Source organism: Camelus dromedarius, chromosome 7 (genome assembly GCF_036321535.1).
Source record: "Camelus dromedarius isolate mCamDro1 chromosome 7, mCamDro1.pat, whole genome shotgun sequence".
NCBI classification, from domain to species: Eukaryota; Metazoa; Chordata; class Mammalia; order Artiodactyla; family Camelidae; genus Camelus; species Camelus dromedarius.
In genome coordinates this window covers 61335429-61355782 of record NC_087442.1, presented here as the reverse complement: position 1 = coordinate 61355782, position 20354 = coordinate 61335429, and the positions used below count along the sequence as shown (strand labels likewise).

General features: G+C 37.0%; 2 protein-coding genes across 4 annotated transcripts; both read left to right on the top strand.

Moving 5' to 3' along the window:
- The first annotated feature begins 651 nt into the window (after window positions 1-651).
- GNGT1 (G protein subunit gamma transducin 1) lies at window positions 652-4947 on the top strand. Of its 3 annotated transcripts, none has more exons than XM_031454549.2 (3): window positions 652-934; window positions 1559-1664; window positions 4744-4947. In XM_031454549.2, the coding sequence occupies exons 2-3, from the start codon at window positions 1569-1571 to the stop codon at window positions 4870-4872; spliced, it is 225 nt and encodes a 74-aa protein (XP_031310409.1). In that variant the 5' UTR covers window positions 652-934; window positions 1559-1568; the 3' UTR covers window positions 4873-4947. The 3 variants fall into 3 exon arrangements, with proteins under 3 accessions (XP_031310409.1, XP_010977969.1, XP_031310407.1); XM_010979667.3 differs by lacking the exon at window positions 652-934 and adding an exon at window positions 1406-1468; XM_031454547.2 differs by lacking the exon at window positions 652-934 and having other exon boundaries at window positions 1498-1664.
- A 7523-nt stretch (window positions 4948-12470) lies between these two features.
- GNG11 (G protein subunit gamma 11) lies at window positions 12471-17156 on the top strand. The gene is made up of 2 exons (XM_010979666.3): window positions 12471-12983; window positions 16733-17156. Exons 1-2 carry the CDS (start codon window positions 12888-12890, stop codon window positions 16856-16858), a joined length of 222 nt encoding a protein of 73 aa, XP_010977968.1. The 5' UTR covers window positions 12471-12887; the 3' UTR covers window positions 16859-17156.
- Window positions 17157-20354: the final 3198 nt, after the last annotated feature.

Genomic DNA, 20354 nt, shown 5'->3' with positions numbered 1-20354 from the left:
CATCTATCCCTTCCCACCCTCTGCCCCCTTGGCAACCACAAGTTTGTATTCTATGTCTATGAGTCTGTTTCTGTTTTGTATTTATGCTTTGTTTGTTTTTGATTTTTTTTTCTTTAGATTCCACATATGAGCGATCTCATATGGTATTTTTCTTTCTCTTTCTGGCGTAGTTCACTAAGTGAATTTTTTGTAGATAGTCTGAAGGGAGTGAAAAGTAAGGTAAGAATAAAATAGAGAATGGGCTCTCAAATACCAAACAATACTTACAAAGGAAGTAATAACTTCTTCATTGTTATGTTGTTTCTTGAAATAAGAACGGAATAGCAGAAATAAAAAATATCGGAAACATTGGCTTATGGTGTTCTCTTCTTCCTCTGTGCTGGCCTATGTAGGCATTCATCCCTAAAAATATGCTCAACTACCTCTTTCCCAGAGAAGAGCAAGATATTATAAAATTGGGAAGGGAAATAATATTTCTTCAAAGGTTTTGGAAATGAAATACTATACAAATACAAGGAGATAGGTTAATTGGTGATATGTAATTAGCAGAGTATTTTTATATAGATATATGATGTTGTTTTCTGAAGTAGCATGTGACCTGAATATGTCTACTTTCTTAAAAATTTGTCACTATAAAAATTGGACCAGAGAGACAAGAGAAGAGAAGACCAAAGAAGGAGAGATTATAAGCATTATGCCACTTGGCTACAGTGAAATATTTTCTAGACAATTTCATACAGGAGTCACCAGCTACTGTGCCATCTTTCCCATTGCCCATCGATCTGATTGGGGAGAAGAAATTGCCAAGAGGGCAGAAGAGTCTGTTCATCTGTGATGTGCATCGGTAGATCAGACTCACCACGTCCCCTTTAAGCTGCTGCATTTGCTCATCATTGCTATCCAGTTCATCGTGACAGTTACATACAAAATCCAGGTATTGTATGGAAAAACACTTCTAAGCAATATGATAGTTTATTTCTAATTTACAAGGTTGTTTGTTTGCTATATTTTCATTCTATCGCTTCACCTTTCTATCCATTATTTATAAAGAACTTATAATGACACTTTTTGTATGTTTCTCTGTTAATACCAGATTAAATACTCTTGCGGTTTAGGGGATTAATGGGCAGTCCTCAGAATGACCTCAAACTAATTTAAATGGCACAAATCATATGGTAGAGGGCTTTGGAGTTGGAGATGAGGGTTGGAAACTCAAGTTTTTACACTGTGCAAATAAACAGAGAAAGGGAGGAGCACTGGCTATTTAAGACTATGTACTGACTGAACTGACCTCTCCCCACAAACCTATTAGCAGGTGTTTATAGAGTCAAATGCTTGGCTTAATCATATTAGTGAGGATTATAAGGAAGCTTTAAAATCTCAAGGCTAGCATGCAGTGCTAGAATTGTTCAGAAGGCATTCATGAGAAATTGATTATCATAGGAAGTTAGAACAGAAAGTCCACTTAGTAAGTTAAGAGCTACGGGAAGAGTTGGCTGGCATTGCTTGGAGCAAGTTCAGCAATTCGGGTGTGTAAACTAACTTTCTACCTTTTCAGCAGGCAAAAGATGCCAGTGATCAATATTGAGGACCTGACAGAAAAGGACAAATTGAAGATGGAAGTTGACCAGCTCAAGAAAGAAGTGACACTGGAAAGAATGCTGGTAAACTGTTGCTCTCTTTTGAATTTTCTTTTTTTTTGGCAGGGGGAGGTAATTAGGTTTATTTGTTTATTTTTAGAGGCGGTACGGAGGATTGAGCCCAGGACCTCATGCATGCTAAGCATGCCTTCTACAGCTTGAGCTATACCCTCCCCCCCTGAATTTTATTTTAAATTAGAGATACTGTAACACTATCAGGTTAAAAACCATTGGAGGGGAGCAGAATTTGCCAGCCCAGAATACGCCCTTTTGGCATAAGGATTATTTTAGACTGATTAGTATTTCCATTATCTTGGAAATGGTTACCAAAAGTCTGCCAGTAGAAGAAGCAGATATGGCAAAGGAATGAAAGTTTCTGTCAAACCATGACTGAAGCTTGGAAAATTTAGATAATGTATTTTACATCTCTTCACTTTGGGAAAGTTAGAACCAAAACTCCTCCAACAAGTGATAAGAGTATATTTTATGTATTTTTTTTTAAAAATTCATTTAATTAGGTCAAAGCAAAAAAGGAGTTTGTATTATCTTCATACTTTGTTCAAAACTCTTACTCCCAATAAAAATTGGAATTTTGGCTTCTTTTATGTTTATAGTTGTCTCAAATTTCCCCATTGCCCTTTCCATACAAGCAAAACATGTTTTGCTGTAAAGATAAAATTAAATCTATAAACAGCACAAAAGCTTGGAACAGACACCAAAAAAAATTAAAATCCTTATCTTTGCAATTTGGAGAAAATAAAATAGACTTTTGAGGTAAAGACTTGGGGTAAACATCACATACATCGTCATTTGTCAGGTTTAGGGGTTCCTTTTCCCTGTTATTCAATGTGTCTTTGCTCTTGGAAGTCGAATTAATTTAATATCAGACTGCCAAAACTACATGCACGCACACACACACAAACTTCCCAGTCCTGGACCCAAAGCTCTGACACGGGACGGCCTAGTGTATCACAGTGTGGCTAAGCGGATATCCTCTGGAACCATTTCCCTGGTTCAGATTCTGGCTTCACCACTTTCTGTGTAACAGTCACTTAAATTAGTTAACTTATCTGTTCCTCTGTTTCTTCTTCTATAAAATGGGGATACTAACATTATATAATGATAATTACTATTTTAAAGATTGTTATTGATATCTGTGAACCAGACTGGTTCATAATATGCCTTAATCTATTTTGCTATCAAGGCAGTGGCCTTGTCAGAGTAAGACAACTCTCTGCATCCAATTTCTGAAGCTAACACATTTCTGAAGCTAAGTGAAAATAATAGGCAAAGATGAAAGATAATCTTTGTAGTAATAGCTAAAAATAGATACCATTTGACTGAGTATCTATGTATGCCAGGTACTTAATCCAACCAGTGTTGCCCCTCCTATTTTGTAAATGAAGTAACTAGACCTTAGATGAACTATCTTAACTAAAGACACCCAGCTGGTAAGTGGGCAGTGCCAAAATCAGACCGGGAATGGCCTGAATCTAACGCCCACGCTCTTTTCACCACGTCATGTAATCCTGCATTAAACTCTGCATGCTTAGAATAAGCCTCCCTGAAGTAATTTTTAAGCCCGTAAGATTTTAGGTAATTTATTGCAACTCATATCCTCAGATCCTAGCCAGGCACTATCAAAACTAACCCCTCACTGACTCCTGCATTAAAAGAGCAGTTTACTCCTCTGTTCCTGGAGTCTGGTTGGGGTTAAAAGAGCTGGTGTTTGGAACAAGGAAAAATAAGTGTATCTAAATCTCAATTTTGAATTTTTGAAGAGAAAAAAAAGGAATCTCAATTATTGCATATTGCAAATGTGTGCATAAACTCCAAGTGTTGCCCCATGAAGGAGCCACCTGACCAATGCCTTGCCCCAGTTAGACACGATTTGTTCTAATATGTAGATGATAAGTTTGAAGAGTTGGAAAATAATCTTAAATCTTCTGTCTAATGTTGCTTGGAATTTTCATGCAAAAATGGCATAAAGATATTATTAAAATAAAGCAATAAATTCCTTAGGTAATAATTTCAAAAATGGTCACTTCATGGACTGCCAAAAATGAAGCACCTTCGAGTTAATGTCATGAATGATCTATTCAGTGAAAAGAAAGTAAGTTGATAGTTAAAAGAATAATTTGGTTCCATGTGTACATATGCAGGTATACACACACACATACACACACTTTTATATTTACATACGTATAGAACATTCCCTCTCTCTAAAAGATGTTAAATGGTACATTAACAGGTTCTGGCTGGGTCCATTAAAATATGAAAGCCTGTTTTTTTGCAAAGTCATTACTGTAATGGCGCTGGTGACTAAGGAGCAAGCTCAAAAACAAAATGAATGATTTAATTTAGCAAGTATTTATTTACTGAGCACCATCTATTCTAGATGCCTGGATACATGTGAACAAATCAGCCCAAGTTCCCTTTGGAGCTCACCTTCTAGTGCACAATCATGATCAATCATTGTAGACTTAAGCTTAAAATAAAATTACTTGTGTACACTTCTGAGAATCCAGGAGTGGTGATAAGCCTGGAATTTAACAATTATTCATTGCCTTCCACCTTTATAGGTCATATTTTTGGAATGAGGAAAAAGGTTTAATCAATGTTCACTGTGGTAACATTCTTGACTTGTGTTGTCAGCTGTGTTCTGACCCCTGGATCCTGTCTCCTTCAAAGAAGCTGGAGGCAGCGTCTGCTGAGAACCCCTAGCTGGAGTACAGCCAGCTGTGTAGCCTTTGCCTAAGATATCCAGGAGGACAGGCGAGAGAGTAGCTATTTTTTCTTTTCTTGTAGAAAGTACAAATGTACTGGCAGAAAGCAGAATCACATTAAAAAAAAAAAAACATGTAACACACACGAAAAAATTTCAAGTTATTATTGGGAAGGGTATAGTTCAGCAGTAGAACACATGCTTAGCAGGCACGAGGTCCTGGGTTCCATCTGCAGTACTTCCATCCAAAAATAACTAAACAAAGAAACAAACCTAATGATCTCCCCCCCAAAAAAATTTTTTTATAGATACATTCTTCGATTCTGCAGTATTTTCTATGAAACCAAGTTAGTCATCTCTTAATTTTTTTCCTTCAAGGTGTCCAAATGTTGTGAAGAAGTAAGGGATTATGTTGAAGAGAGATCTGGGGAGGACCCCCTAGTAAAGGGCGTACCAGAGGACAAAAATCCCTTCAAGGAGCTCAAAGGAGGCTGTGTGATTTCATAAAGAAAAAAAAAAAAATCTTGGAACATCTTGAGCTTTAATGTCAATACTAATTTGGGGTCATATGTTATACTACTGAGCATGTACATGAATTGTTAAATTATAAATACCAGCTTTTAATAAAAGTTGGAATGTAATCATGTATAAGTCTATGTTTTTCTTAAAGTACTTAGCACAGAGTTTAACACATAATTGACAATATTGATTGATCCCTTTCCTGTGTTTTATGAATGAGTTGATTTTATTCTGGATGCCAGCATTATAGTTAATGTTTTATGTTTCTCCATTACCCTTTCAAAGTCCACCCAGAAATTTCATGGTTAGAGTTACCCTTTTCCTCAACCTTTCTCTTGCTTACAGAGTTAGCAAGTCCATTCTTCTGATTTCATGGAAGACGTATCTTGCAGAGTATGTGCTGTGAAGATTTTTGTTGTTGATGTTTTGTTTTCTGTTTCCCTTTCTCTCTCCACCCCCAGTCTGCAGCAATCGTTTTAACGTAACCTCTTTCTGCATTCTTACCAATTCTACCTGTAACCAGTGCCATGACTTTTTCCCAAACCACCAACTGGATTTCAGGGTTCCGCCTGTGGTCACGGAGGATAGTGGACTTAACCATCACTAAAATAGAGGTTATGAGAAGCCAGAGAGTTCTGGCTGTAGCACTGTACTGCCTAACTGACTTTGGATAAATTACTTAATCTTTCTAAATCTCAGTTTCTTTTGCTGTAGAACGGGGATAATAATGGTCCTATCCCATTTTTCCTGGCAGTTAAGTATTGCACTAGGGTAACTACAGCACTTAGCATATTGTCTAGCATATAATAAGAGCCAGTAAGTGTTAACTAGTGTAGTTCCTGGGAATGGAATTAGACAAAATACCTAGAATCCTTTAGGACACATGCCATTCCATCCCATTCCCATGAAGATTCACCCGTATGGTCCTCTTCCCCGTAGCAGTGTAAGGACAAGATGATAGAATAATAGCTATCCTCTGTATCATCCTGCTAATCAGTTTTCTCCTGGCATCTCACTGAATTTTCATTAGCCAAATTTCACTGTGTTTGTGCTGATGACTACGAGAGAACTTGCCTGTGCTTCTGTAAAAGGCAAATGTTAATTACCCCAACTCAGAAACTATTTTTGTTGTTAGTGTTTGGTATTGCTATCCCACATTGTACAGTGCTGTTTTTGGATATATCAGTGATCAGAATATTCAGAAATGCTAGTTGATTGTCAACCTTTTAAAAACAAGATAAGAATTATCTATAATTTGGTATGGAAGGGTATCTAAAAGTCATCCCGAGTCTGGCTCCCAACAAGGTGCCCTCCCACGGTGGCCATAGTAAATGCCCCACAAAAATCTGTTGACTCTTGTCCAATCCCTTCAATCTGGAGTGCAGAAAATCAAGGCTTAGAGAAGTGAACTGGTGAATTTCTCAAGTCCAGACTCTGGATCTCTGGATGAATGGCTAGCAACACACTCACATGTATCAAAAATGTGTTGTGTATTAAGGAATTCCAGGATAAACTAAAGTGGTCTTATCTTCTTTCCTCAGGAGAAGCTCTTTTCCTTCTGTGGAAAATTACAAAAACTCTCTCCAGCCCCAGCCCCAGCACTTCCTATCTCTATTTCCCACTCAAATTTTCCTCCATCACACCTGTCACCTTCTAGCATACTGTATATTTTATCTATTTGCTTGTTTGCTTAATTGTAGTCTGTCTCTAGGGGTTTTCCCTGTGCAATTTATGTTTTTTAAGTGTTCCATATATCTTTTTTTCCTGACTGAAAAAATACAAAATCTTGGCTATGGCATTTTGTAACATATATAGACCTAACCAACATCTCTAGCTTTCATCCAACAACTGGAAATAGATTTTGGAGCCAGACTATTCTAAGTGAAAACCCTGAGTCATCCACTTTCTAGTTGAGACCTTGACAAATAATTTCAACACTTGAACCTCATTTTTCTCATACGTAAAATGGAACCCAAGATGGATTCTTATGAGGATATTTAAAATCACTTAGATAGAAGATAAACATATAGGAAAAACCTAGTAGATGTCCTTTATTTATAAACCCTTTAGACTTCATGTAGTCAACAGTCTTAACTATTAAACAGTCCGCGACATGATACCTCATTTTCCCACCTTCTGGATTTAGTCATACTGATTTCAGTCATACTGAAATGTCCCTCCACTCCACCTCATTTCAGTCTTTTGAAATCCTCCTGCTCTCCTGAGGCTCACTAAAAACCCTCTCTGTCTCTCACTCCCTCCCCAGAGTATTCTATATATCCTTAAGTCATTTAACATTACTTTGCTTTCTCCTATTATAATTTATATGGGTGTCTTAATATCAATGCTGTATTGTAAATTTGGCAAGCCAAAAGCTCTGTTCATCTTTGAATCTGCCATAATAAATTGTCTCTACAACTTAATTAACTTAATAAGTGCTTAATCCAGTTAAAAGCAGGCAAGGGTGGTACTTTTACATTGGATAATTCAGAATTTGTATTGGCTTAACGCATGATTAGATCAACAATAGGGTATACTTCCTGTTGCTTAAAAATACAGATTGTCAGCAGAAATTTGAATAAGATAAAAATTATAGGAAGGAAGTATAGAGGAAGATGATTCAGGAAAAAGGAAATAAAATCATGATTGTCCCTCAGACTACACAGCTACAACTGGCAGTGAGTGATACTGGGTTTTTTTCAGAAGTTACTATTTTAAGGCCATGATTATTAGGTTAAAAAGCATGAAGTAAGGCTACAGGGAAACCAAAAAATACTCCAGAGCCTTAGCATTTGGCTCTTCAACAAAATTTCCTAATGTCATGAGTGGGAATGGGTTTAGTATACATTGTTACCATAATAATACATCTTTTGAGACTTGAACTTTGAGGATGTTTTGTATTGGTTAGTTTAAGCTTTAGCAAGAAAAAAAAAAAGATCACTCTTGTTTTAATTAAGATTGATTTTATTTTAGCTAGATTTCAAAACAAGACTAGTATCAAACGTCCTAAATTCTTAAAAGAATATGTTACCAGGAGGAAGACAGTAAACTGAGTAACAAAAATGACCACCTATATGCAGTAGAAATCGAAGTTTTATATGGACAGAAATGGCAGATCATTTTGATAACATGAATTGTAAGTAATTGTTAAGGTAATCGGAGCATCAGGCACCAATCAGCCTGTGATTTCCCATTATTTTTATCTAGAAAAGGAATCTTAGGAACATAGAATAGGTGAGTTCCTGAAGATTTTCATGTGACTGTTATAACAAACTGAACCAAATATCAAATGAACCAAGAGTGCATGAAATGCAGGTTGAATGCTTTCCTTAAAGAAACCATCATTTTAATGACCTAAACAGTCATCATTTACTTTGTAAGTTTTAGAAGAGCAGAATTTGAGAGTTTTATTTTATACCTACAGAACAGAGGCAGAGAGGATCTGTCTTGCAAAAATCACAAGATACAATGAAACCAGAAGCCTGGTCTTTTTTAAGTTCAAGGTAGTATTAGGTCAACTCCAATAAAACTGCCCTTAGTATTTTCTTAAATACTTTTCTTATATGGATTTTTAATAGCATATTTAATACATCAGAAAAATAGTCAAAGAATTGTTTTTCCCTTTTTTGCATGTGAAGGTACATATGTCATAGTCTTTGCTCTTTTAAAAGTTAGAGTAGCCACCTAGTTAACTTTATTTGTATTAAGCAGATTCTTTTTTTTTTTAAAGTATTGAAATATATTTTTACATATCCACAACCCAGTGCAAAACACGGAACATCACCATCTCTACAAGTCCCTTCTGTCCCTCCCTGAACATCTTACCCTTCTTCTCCTCAGAGATAAGCCACCATTCTGAATTTTGTTATAATCCCCTTGTTTATAGGTTTTTAAAAAAAAAAACTACTCATGTACGTACTCTTTTTTTTTAAAATTGAAGTATAGTTGATTTACAGTTTAGTTGTTTTTTCTGCTTAGTTGTTTAGTTGTTTAGTTGTTTTAGTTGTTTTTTCTGCTGTTTAGTTGTTTTTTCTGCTTTTTAACTTCATATAAATGGAATCATGCTTCATGTTAACTTGCTTCTTGCAAAATCAGTTTTGAAATGATCCATGTTGACGCTTTTAACTGTAGTTTATTCATTTTTACTGCTGCAAAGTTTTCCACTGTAAACGTATATCAGTCTTCTTATCCATTCATTCTACAGTTGGTAGACATTTGAGTTATTTTCAGTATTTTATGAATATTCCTGTACATTTCTTTTGGTGCACAGATAGAAGGAATTCTTTGAGGTATATACCTATAGGTAGAATTACTGCACCATTGCATACATGTGAGTAAAACTGTTTTCTAAAGTGGTGGATGTACCAATTTACATTTCCTCCAGTAAGCAGGATTTTTGAGGTCTTTCCCTTTTCTATATGTTCACCTACTCTTAAAATTTTCAGAGTTCTTAATTTTTGCCAGTCTGGTGAGTGTGAAATGGTATCTTCTTCTTTTAATTTGCATTTCTTTTATTACTAATAAGCATGAGTATGAGCATCTTTTCATAGGTTATAGGGACATTTGTGTTTCTTCCTCTGTGAAATACACACATTCATTCTTTTGCTTACATTTTAACAATTTGTTTTTCTTTTTTAAATTGATTTTGGGGAGTTCTCTATATATTCTGCATATTAACCTTTTGTAGTTATTTGGATTATAAATAACTATTTTATGGCTTGCTTTTTCACTTTCTTTATAGAATCCTTTGATGAATCAGTGTTCTGAGTTTTAATATAGTCAAATTGGTCAATCTTGCACTCTTAGTCACCTTATTAAAGAAATCCTTCCCTACCTCAAGGCTATAGAGACATTTCCTACATTGTCTTCGAACAGCTATATAATTTTACTTTTTTACATATAAGTCTTTAATTCAGTTGAACTTTTTTCTTCCTTCATTGTGAAGTAGGACTCCGATTTCATTTTTTCCATATGGGTAGCCAGTTGACCCAGAATCATTTATTGAAAAGCTCATTCTTTCTCCACTTTAAGCAGATTCTTTAAAACATTTGTCAAGACATTGGGCTAATAAAGGTTCGTTTCTTTTTTCTTTTTTTCTGAATAGGGAGCATTTTGTTTGTTTTTTGTTTGTTTGTTTTTGGGGGGTTTCAAGTATAGTCAGTTATAATGTATCAATTTATGGTATACAGCATAATGTTTCAGTCAGACATAAACATACATGGATTTGTTTTCATATTCTTTTTCATTACAAGTTATTACAAGATATTGAGTATAGTTCCCTGTGCTATACAGAAGAAATTTGTTTTTTATCTATTTTATATATAGTAATTGGTATTTGCACATCTCGAACTCCCAGCTTGTCCCTTCCCATCTCCTTTCCCACTGGTAACCATAAGTTTGTTTACTATGTGAGTCTGTTTCTGTTTTGTAGATAAGTTCATTAGTGTCTTCTTTTTTCTTTTCTTTTCTTATTACACGTGTCATTTTTCACTGCAGAATGGTTTCTACTCATACTATTTTAGAAAATAAATTCTATTAGAGGTAACGTACAAAATATGTAAAAAGTTAACACAATTGGATACAACTAATAATGGATTTTAACATTTGTTTATCCAAAATGTTTTGCTGATAAAATATTTCTTTGAAAATACTTGAGAAATTGCTTACCGTGGTTACTCTCTGGGAGGTGAATTCCATGCTTAGGAAGAGGGAGTTACATACTCTTGTTTAAAACAAAAAAAATGTGCCCATCATTTTACCATTTAAAACCAAACAACAATAACAACAACAAAACATTCTTCAGAATGCTGTGTGATCATGGGATTTCAGCATTTCCCAACTAAGTTTAGTTTATTCAGTTTACTTAGCATGTGAATTATTTGATAAGAATAAAAGTTTTTTTTTAAGTATACTAATATGTATTTCATCTCTAAGTCTCATAATACTGTGGAATACGTTGAAGACTCATTACAGATTTAGAAATATCACTGCATGCAACTAGATGATTCCACAGGGAAGAAATTTCCAGGCCAAATAAATCTATTTTTATGATTTGGAACAGACATACATTAATTTACTTTACCAATTTATTTAATTTGGGTTCTGAGCTTATTTAATTCAGGCCGCATTAACTACTTTTGCTAACTTATTTAAGTTATTTTTAACCAACCTTAAATTTAAGCAATGGGGAATCAAAAAGAAAAAAAATCAGTTCTGGAGACAGATGTGAGTTTTTTGTCTTGGCTCAGTGCATACAAACAGGGAAAACTCTAGCAGCTGATCTGATTTCTTTCAGCCTGGGAGATTCTGGAATGTGTGGTATTTCAAATACAGAAAATGAAGCTCCTAAATATTTTTCTTTGTGAAAGTAATTCATTAGATATAGATATATAATTACAACTAGAAACTAAACGTACCTTAGCTAATTCACCCCTCCCCTAGCCCATCACATATTTTACAAAGTAGGAGACCAAAATCCAGAAAGAAGTGTGTCTTTTCTAGTGATGGCCAGTGGCAGAGCAGGGACTGGAATCCATGAGTACTGGTCAAGGATCTTATTGTTCTTTTCATACTAATAAATTTATTGAGGATAAGAGGGTGAAGCCTGGCGAAGAATTATGAAGTAACAAACGGAAAAAAACAAACTGCCTACAAAACAGGGGAGTGCCTATGGTGTGTAAGGCCAAGTACCCTGAAATATTCAGGTAATGCCACCACTCACCTTGAATTTGACTCTATAGGCAGGAGGTAATCTCTGGGGAGAAAGAGTAATATGTATCTGACTGCTTGGGATACTTTATTTTTCTTCCTACAGGCTTTATTTTTAATTCTAGTCTTTTGAGCATCATTGAAGAGGCTTTCGTTCACAGTCAAAGGGAAACTTTACGTTGCAAGTAAACATTTGTCACATCATACACTTTTCCTGGCTTTGCACAGTGGCAACTAGATAACTATTGCTTTCCAGAAAGCAGAGAAACAAATGCTAAGTGGATCCATGCCAAACGTTGAAGAAGGTGCCTGAGCCAGGAATTCAAACCCTTGGTGTCAAGTGTCACCTAAACCTTTGACAGACAAACACTTCCTGGTAAGAACTGTAAGATTCCGGCTTGTCTTCTTTCCGCTTATAGTTCAAACATTACAAAGCAGTCCCCTGAAGAAAGAACAAAAACTCTGCTGTTGGGGATGAGGACAATTTATTCATGTCAGAAAATGGCCGTGCGAGTTACAAGCAATACTCACACCCGATGCCCTTTTTATCCCAAACTTCGTAAATCTGCTTTAGGCATTTAACAGACTGGCCGGGTAAACATCAACAGATGGGCTGAGTGTTTGAGATTACAGTTCAGTTTCATTTTCCTTTTTGGCCTTTTCTTAAGCGTCCACATTTCCCACAAACATGTATGTAACTGGGGAAAGTTACATGCTGTATATTTTTAAACTCTTGGAGAGGTGATTTGGCCGTTATTTCCTGCGGGGTAGTATCCTCCTTCGCTTGCTTCACAAACAAAACCCGGATGTGACTTGGGAACGGGAAAAAAAGGAACAAAAAGTAAAACTTTTTGTTGTTTCTCCAGGAAAGTGGGCTAGCTCCACTCCAACGCTTGGGCTCCAGCCCAGGCCGGTCCCCCGCGGGCGTGGCAGGGCCGGGAGGCAGGGCGGGCCGGGCCAGCATCCCCGCGGGAGGCCGGACCGCGCAGCGCGGCAGCCTCTCCGCGCTCTCCGGCCGCGTCGCAAACTTAACCCTCCCTGGAGCAGGCCTCCCGGGGTTCTGGGTACCCGAGAAAGAGACCAGGGGTTTTAAGGTCTTAGGACACTAGGCAGAGCCGGTGTGAAGCACGTCGTCGGGGCGCTGGGGACCACCGCGCGGGGAGGCGGTCACCTCCTGCGCCGGAGGGCGGGCGGGGTGCGCGGGCAGCGCAGCTACTTCGGGACGCGCCCAAGTTTGCGGCGCTTACAGCTGCTCCACCTCAAGAGCTGTCCCTGAGCCCAGTTCTGGGGCGAAAATGCCGGCCCTTCACATCGAAGATTTGCCAGAAAAGGAAAAGCTGAAGATGGAAGTTGAGCAACTTCGCAAAGAAGTCAAGTTGCAGAGACAACAAGTAAGTTGGATGTCCCAGAATATTTCCTTCTATGAAATGAACTAAGGTCAGCTTTTCCTGGTTTGCTACAGTAGAACAAATGGGTTTTTTTTGGCATTAGGTGTTCTGTTTTTTGGTTTGGGGTTTTTTGTTTGGTTGGTTTTTGGTTTGGGGGAGGGTTTATTGTTTCTGTTTCTGTTTTGTTTTTTGGCTTCTCTTGAAGAAGGGCTTTGGTAGTGCTTGGAAACTTCCAGCTGATGTGGAGAAATCATAGGAGGTAAAGAAGAGAGCAGGGATCCCATGAGTCATTTAAAGCCAAATGCTGGAACTTAGAATGGGAGAAACAGACAAGAAATTCTGCCTGCTGTTAGAGACAGTTGGTTTTAAAAACTCAAGCTGTAGGGAAAAGGCAGATGGCTTCTTAGTTCCTTGATCTTTTTCATAGTGGGAAAAATGGTATTTAAAGGTTTTTTAAAACTCACAATGGAAGTCTTGAATTACATAGTTTTGAGTTTCATCAGGGCTCTCCAAGGTGTGTGAGGAACAGTCCACTGGGGCTTGAGAGCAAAACATTACAATTTCTATCTTTATTTGTAAATCTCATTCCTTTATAATTTCCACTCTATGTTTTGTAAGTATGCGCAGTGAACTAACACCTAGCCAGCAGTATTTGTATTTATCTGTAAATACATAATTATATGTATACTGCATACAAAAAATCTTTTTAGTGATTGTGACCAAAAATTTTAGAAGTGGATTACAAATTCTGTGAGAACATATGTCCCAGTGTTTAGAGGTCTCCACTGAATTTTTTTGGAGACTTTGTAGTTTTTACTCCCAAGTTTTTACTGGTAATAGGGGCCTTCACTTCTTCTTTTTTCCCCAGTCAGGCAACCTGTAGTCTGGGAATAGGTTTTTGGATAGATATTTTTTAAGAGAATTTTCCTTTCTCCATCCAGTCAGAAAAATTTAGACTAATTTTATTTCTCTGTGGTCTAATACTAGAAAAAGTTAAGGAAAACAGTGAAAAAGAAGTAGGTGTGGTTAATATGCTCACTTACCTTCCTGCTCTAGTTGTGGGAAGTCTGTTCCTGACAAGTCTTGTTACTTTGTCCAGGAGGCTATAGCTTACTGGTAGAATGCACGCTTAACATGCAAGAGGTCCTGGTTTCAGTCCCCAGTACCGCCATTAAAACTAAATTTTAAAAAGAAAGACTTCTTTTTAAAACAGTCTTGTTACTCAGGATGCACATTTTGAGTGATGTTTGGAAGATACAGGCTTTTGGGGGTTTTACTCTTTATACATTTCTTTTCTTAAATTTAACCTTAACTTCCAAATCCCTGTTTTTCCCAGATTTTGAAGTCCTTTCCATCCATGTTGAAAGTTTTTGTAGCTTTAAAAATACTGCTGTGTTTAAAGGAAAAAAAGTTACAGGATCCAATGAATAGGTTTGTTTCTCACGACTTTAAGGGACCCATTTTGTGGATGGCAAAGTGTCTGTCGGCCACTTGGATTTTTTTCACACAATGAATCTTGGGTTACATATTAAACAGAGTTGTAAATACTGAAGTAAAACATTGCCTGTGCAAAGTTGGACTATCTTAATATTTGGTACCACTATGCAGAACTTACAGGGGAAAAAAGAGACAAGGGTGTTCCAGTTATTTAAACCTTCAAATTAGAAATTGGGCAGAGGCCTGGATGTGGCTGACCATGAGGAAATTAAAGGTATCACTCATTAGCAGTACCTCCCTGCCAGCTCCCGGCCTCCACTCCTTAGGACACGCTCTACTGGATTGGTTTTCCAGCTCCCAAAACTCCAAGTCAGCACCAGAAAGAGAGAAAACTTCCGGGGTAACCTTAGGAAACAGAGGGAGAGGCATCTAAATCCTAATAATAAGATTCCAGCATTTTATTATGCACTTTGAATTATAGAGTGTCAGTGCTAGAAAAACACTGTGGCTCTTAGAGATCATTCAACCCTCTCACTTTTAAGGATAAAAAAATCTAAATCCCAAAGAAGCTAACTAGCCCCTCATTTAAGACCCCAGAGATAATGATGGGGCAGTTATTATTAAAACACTAAAATACATGTCTTTTGATGCCTGTTCCATTATTCTGTCAGTAAACTGGTCATTTCTAAGCTATGTGCTCTGCTCATGTCAAGAACACAAAATTCACAGGCTGAATTCTGGCTCTAGCTAATTGATGTTCAAATATATCCTCTTGATCATGGAAGGAAATGCATCTGAGAAGTAATTATTAACTTTTGGAAGATACATATCTTTTTGGAAACCTGATGAAGAAGCTTCTGTAAGAACAGATACAATTTGGGGAAACATGAATCTTATCGACAAATTTCTCTGTGGCCACAGACCCCAGCTTATGAATACTTGCATCATCACCTCTGAGAATTCACTTAAAATGCCCACACTATGAATGCCAGCAACAGGGAGAGCAAGTGTTACCTGAGAGAATGGTCTTTGAAAGATTTTATTTTGCCACATTTTAAGTCATATAACTATATCTCTTAGTTTTAAATTTTAGATCAGTAGCCTCCACACTGGTATGCCAAGAATCTTTGGGGTGTCAGAATAAAATATAAAATGTTTGATTTTTAAAAAATTTTAATTGTGGTATAATTGACGTGAAACATTAATTTTAGGCATACAACATAATGATCTGATATTGCAAACTAATGTATTTGGGGTTAGTTTAAAATCTCATCTTTTTATACTTTTTAGCTTATGTTTTATTATTATACCTGATATATTACCACAGTAGTATCTGCACTTATTTTTAAGTAAATAAGGATACATATGCACACACTTTTTAGTGGTCCCCATGAAAACAGTTTGAAGGTTACTAATCTAGATTACAAAATCAGTGGGAACATCTGCCTAGAGGTCTCCATTGGAGGGAGCTTCTATGATTTTTACTTCTAATTTCTTACTAGTAATACAGGCCTTCATTAAGACCCTAATCTTTCTTTTTTTCCTTCTTTTTTATCCCTACCCCCAACCCCCAACACACACACTTTTTTTAACTCACTCTTGCAAACTGTCTGTTAAGGACAGACTTTTTTAAGAGAAGCTATTCAATTCTTTCTCCGTTCAGTAAAAGTTTAAACTAGTTACATAAACACAAGTCTCAGATAAGCCTAAAAAGCTTCAGAATTCACCTTTATTACGATCATTGCCGTCAAGCAAGGGGAAAGAATTCTGAGCAGAGACAGAGGGGTGTGGAGGGGGTGGATTTGGGGCAATTATAGCCTTTCCAGAGTTAGACTTTCTCCAGCGCTTCTGACATTCTGTAAAACTGCGGAACCTGGCATACACCCAGTGAGCATTTTTGCAGGACACACCCAAAAACCTTCGGGGGTTGTCTGCTACTACACTTGTTCATTAGCATGGAAGATTGAAAGTGGAGTATGTTTTAGTTCCTAAAATATTGTGGATGCATCATAATTGTATTTTAACAAAGGAAGGAAATCATATGAAAGACAATGGATAGAAATTGCTGGGGTTAATTTTTTTAATACAGTGACTTTCAAACTTTTTTGACTCTGACCACAGTAAGAAATACATTTTACATAGATTGTATTATTCATATATATTTTATAGATTCTGTACTGCACTCTAATATTTTTATTCTATTTTATTTCATTTTTAAAATGCTGGTTGTACCCAATTATATTAATTTCATAAAGGGTGGTGACAGAGTTTAAACAATCCTGACCTGATTCTTTCTTCTTTTCTTTCACCTTAAGGTGTCTAAATGTTCTGAAGAAATAAAGAACTATATTGAAGAACGTTCTGGAGAGGATCCTCTGGTGAAAGGAATTCCAGAAGACAAGAATCCCTTCAAAGAAAAAGGCAGCTGCGTTATTTCGTAAATAACTCTGGGGAGAGCTTCATCCTCAGTAGAAGTAGTCTGTTGTAGCTTTCCGAAATAAAACCAACGTGCCTTTTAAAGAAGGAACAATAAAATTTAAAGGAGACTTTCTTAAGCACTCGTATAGATACGGTTATGTCTGAAAGCTGTGTGCTTCTCGTTTTTGCACACGTCACACCCCTTTAAGAGGGCAGAGAGTATCACTCGTACAGTTATGGGAATAAGGACATCACTCTTGCATGATTCACCTCTTTCAGTATATTGCTTGATGCCTCAAATAAAGTTTTATCTCTGGAAAATGTTGGCAATTTAAGAAAGCTTTTTTTTTTTTTTGCATTAACTTTTATACTTCTCCCCATAAATTTTTGGGTGTTTGGGACCTGTATCAAAAGATTAGGTGGTTTGATAGATCAGGTTTCAGATCCAGCTCTCTCTGGAGGTTGACAGCTCTGCATTCTGACTCCTAGAATGTTTTCTTCTGACATTAACTATGAGGCAACTGAGTTGAGCAGAATTCCTAATGTTGACGGATGCAGATTATCTGAGTCAGGAATGAGGCCAAGCCATGTCTACACTAGTACTTCCCGGTTTATCATCATACAGATCTTGCTCGGAGTGTTGCTACAATAGTGATCTGGAGAAAAGGAGGGGTGGGGGTCTGGAGGAGCGGGGCCAGCGCTGGTCTGTCATCCTCCCCGCCTGCCTGCCTGCAGGGAGCTGCATGTCCCACCTGATGGCTTGGTCTCGGTGTGGCAACCCTCCAGCTCTGCGGCGTTGGGCACTGGCACAGATGCTTGGCTCGGTGCTTCCTCCTACCAGCCTTTTCCAGCAGGCCTGGAGCAAGCTCGCCTCTTTTCCTTCTCCAAAGAGACAAATTAATCTTTTGCCAATTTCTAAAATTAGGTTGCCTTGTTTCTCAATGATTTGTTGGAATTCTTCATGTATTCTGGCCATTCATCCTTCAAGGGTGATAGGTGTTGTAAATACCTTCTCCCAAACCACAGCTTAATTTTTCACAAGGGGATTATAGCTGCAGAGGTTTTAAGTGGAGGGTGCAGCATGCCAAAGTATATGGCCTGCTCAAGTCTTTCATGAAGGCATGACCTTTCTTCCTTTCTTTGAGCATTTTTCCCCCTCTTTCTTTGTTTTTTTGGATGCAAATTGCTGTAGGTTTAAGCTAAGAGAAAGACAAGCAAAACCCTTAACGGTTAGCTCCAGCCTCAAATGGGTTAAGTTACTAACTCGCCCTGCAATTATAAATGTGGCATAGAAGCCCAGGTTTCTCCTTAACTAGGTCTTCTCTCCTGATTAGATCCGCAGGTGTATCTTATTAAGCCAGAGCGCTACCAATGACCTCTAGAAGCTTCCTAACGTATATCAGCAACCTCACTCTGAAGTTACTTTCCTTCCTCTCTCTGAGAAGGAACAGGATACCCCAGGCTTTGAAAGAGCTGGTTACAGCAGACCAAGAGCAGGAACTATTTCCTTCAGTTTCCTGCCTTTTTCCAAGTGTTGACGTCAATTGGGATTCCTGAGAGCCCAGGGATAATTTTAGCCCAAAGTTTGATCTACTTCGTGGTGAAGTTTAAAAAAGTAGAGGTATGTCTTTTCCAACAATTATAGAACAATTAGGGTCTGGAATGTGTTGCTACTATTAGTGATTTTACATTTAAGGTGGCATGGGATTTTAGTAACTTAGGACTTCTAAAATTTTACTTTAATGAGCGGTTTCATTTTTTTCCAAGCCGTACGATTTCCTTCTGTTGCATAAGGAAGCAAACATCTATTCTGGTTATTAGTAAGGCAGATCAGATCACCTGCCTCCTTCATGGAGGGCCAAGTCAGCACCCGTATCCCCTAACTCCTTGAGAACTGTGGGTCACAAGACTGTGCCCTGAAATTGTACTAGCCGTACTCACCCATCCTTTCAGGTACACCTCCAAGTCCTAGCTTTTCTCTTCATGTACTTTTAACTGTGTTACAGATTAGCCAGCCCACTTCTGTTTTTTTCCTTAATAATTATCCAATCTTGCAGATGTTTCCACTAAATCTGTTTTGTTTTTTTTTTTTTTTTACTGTTTCATCATAGTAACTCAGTCAACCTGTAAAAGTGTAATAAAATCCTCTTGATTTTCAAGTGTTTGGCTGCTAAAAATGTATTAGCTTGCATTAGGAAGAAAATGAAAAATATAGTAACTATATATTTGGATATAATGAAAGTAACCTTCAGTAGGTGGGAATTTGTTAAGTAGAATTTAAATCATGTGTTCAATTACTTCCAAGTATATAGTTCTGTAATCAGTTGGTTACTGATTAAATAATTACTGTGCTTTGTGTTTTGAGACTTGGAGTCTATGAACTCATATTAGCAAAATTGGCTTTTCCATTTCTTGGCAGAATTAACATCACAAGCTCATTCATACTTGGTATTTTAAGACAATTTATTTTGTATGTTGGATGCAAACTAGTATCTCATTATGTCCAAATTTGCATTTGCTTGATTTCCTGTGGTTTTTACATTCAGATTTTCTTGTACCTTCTGACACTTTCATCCATTTCATCTCACCCAACACCTCCAACTCTGGCAGCCACTCTATTTCCTGTATTTATGAGTTTTGTTTCCCTTTCTTTCTTTCTTTCTTTTCCTCTTTTTTAGTCACATATAAGTGAGATCACATGGTATTTATCTTTTCTCTGTCTGAGTTTTCTCACTACGTAATGCCCTCAAGATTTACCCATGTTGTTACAATGGTAAGATTTTTTTTCTTTTGTGATGGCTGAATTCATTGTATATCTGTACCACAATTTATCCATTCATCCATCAGTGGACACTTAATTTATTTCCATACCTTGGCTTTTTAAAATAATGCTGCGGTAACCTCCATACGCTTTTCCATAGTAGTTGCACCAGTTTACATTCACAGTAACAGTGCACAAAAGTTCCCCTTTCTCCATATCCTTCCCAACACTTGTTATTGCTAATCTTTGTTTTTAATTGAAGTATAGTTGATTTACAATGGTGTGTTAGTTTCTGATATACAGTATTAATATACAGATTAAATTATATATATATTCCTTTTCATATTCTTTTTCATTGTAGGCTACAACAAAGTATTGACTATAGTTCCCTGTGCTATACAATAGGACTTTGTCTATTTTATATATAGTAGTTAGTATCTGCAAATTCTGAACTCCCAATTTATCCACCCTGACCCCTTCCCCCACCAGTAACCATAAGTTTGTTTTCTATGTCTGAGTCTGTTTCTGTTTTGTAAGTAAGTTCATTTGTGTCATTATTTTTTCAGATCTCACATATAAGTGATATCATATGGTATTTTTCTTTCTCTGGCTTACTTCACTTAGTATGAAGATCTCCAGGTCCATCCATGTTCAGCAAATGGCATTATTTTATTCTTTTTATGGCTGAGTAATATTCCATTGTATAAATAAACCACAACTCCTTTATCCAATCATCTGTCGAGGGACATTTAGGTTGC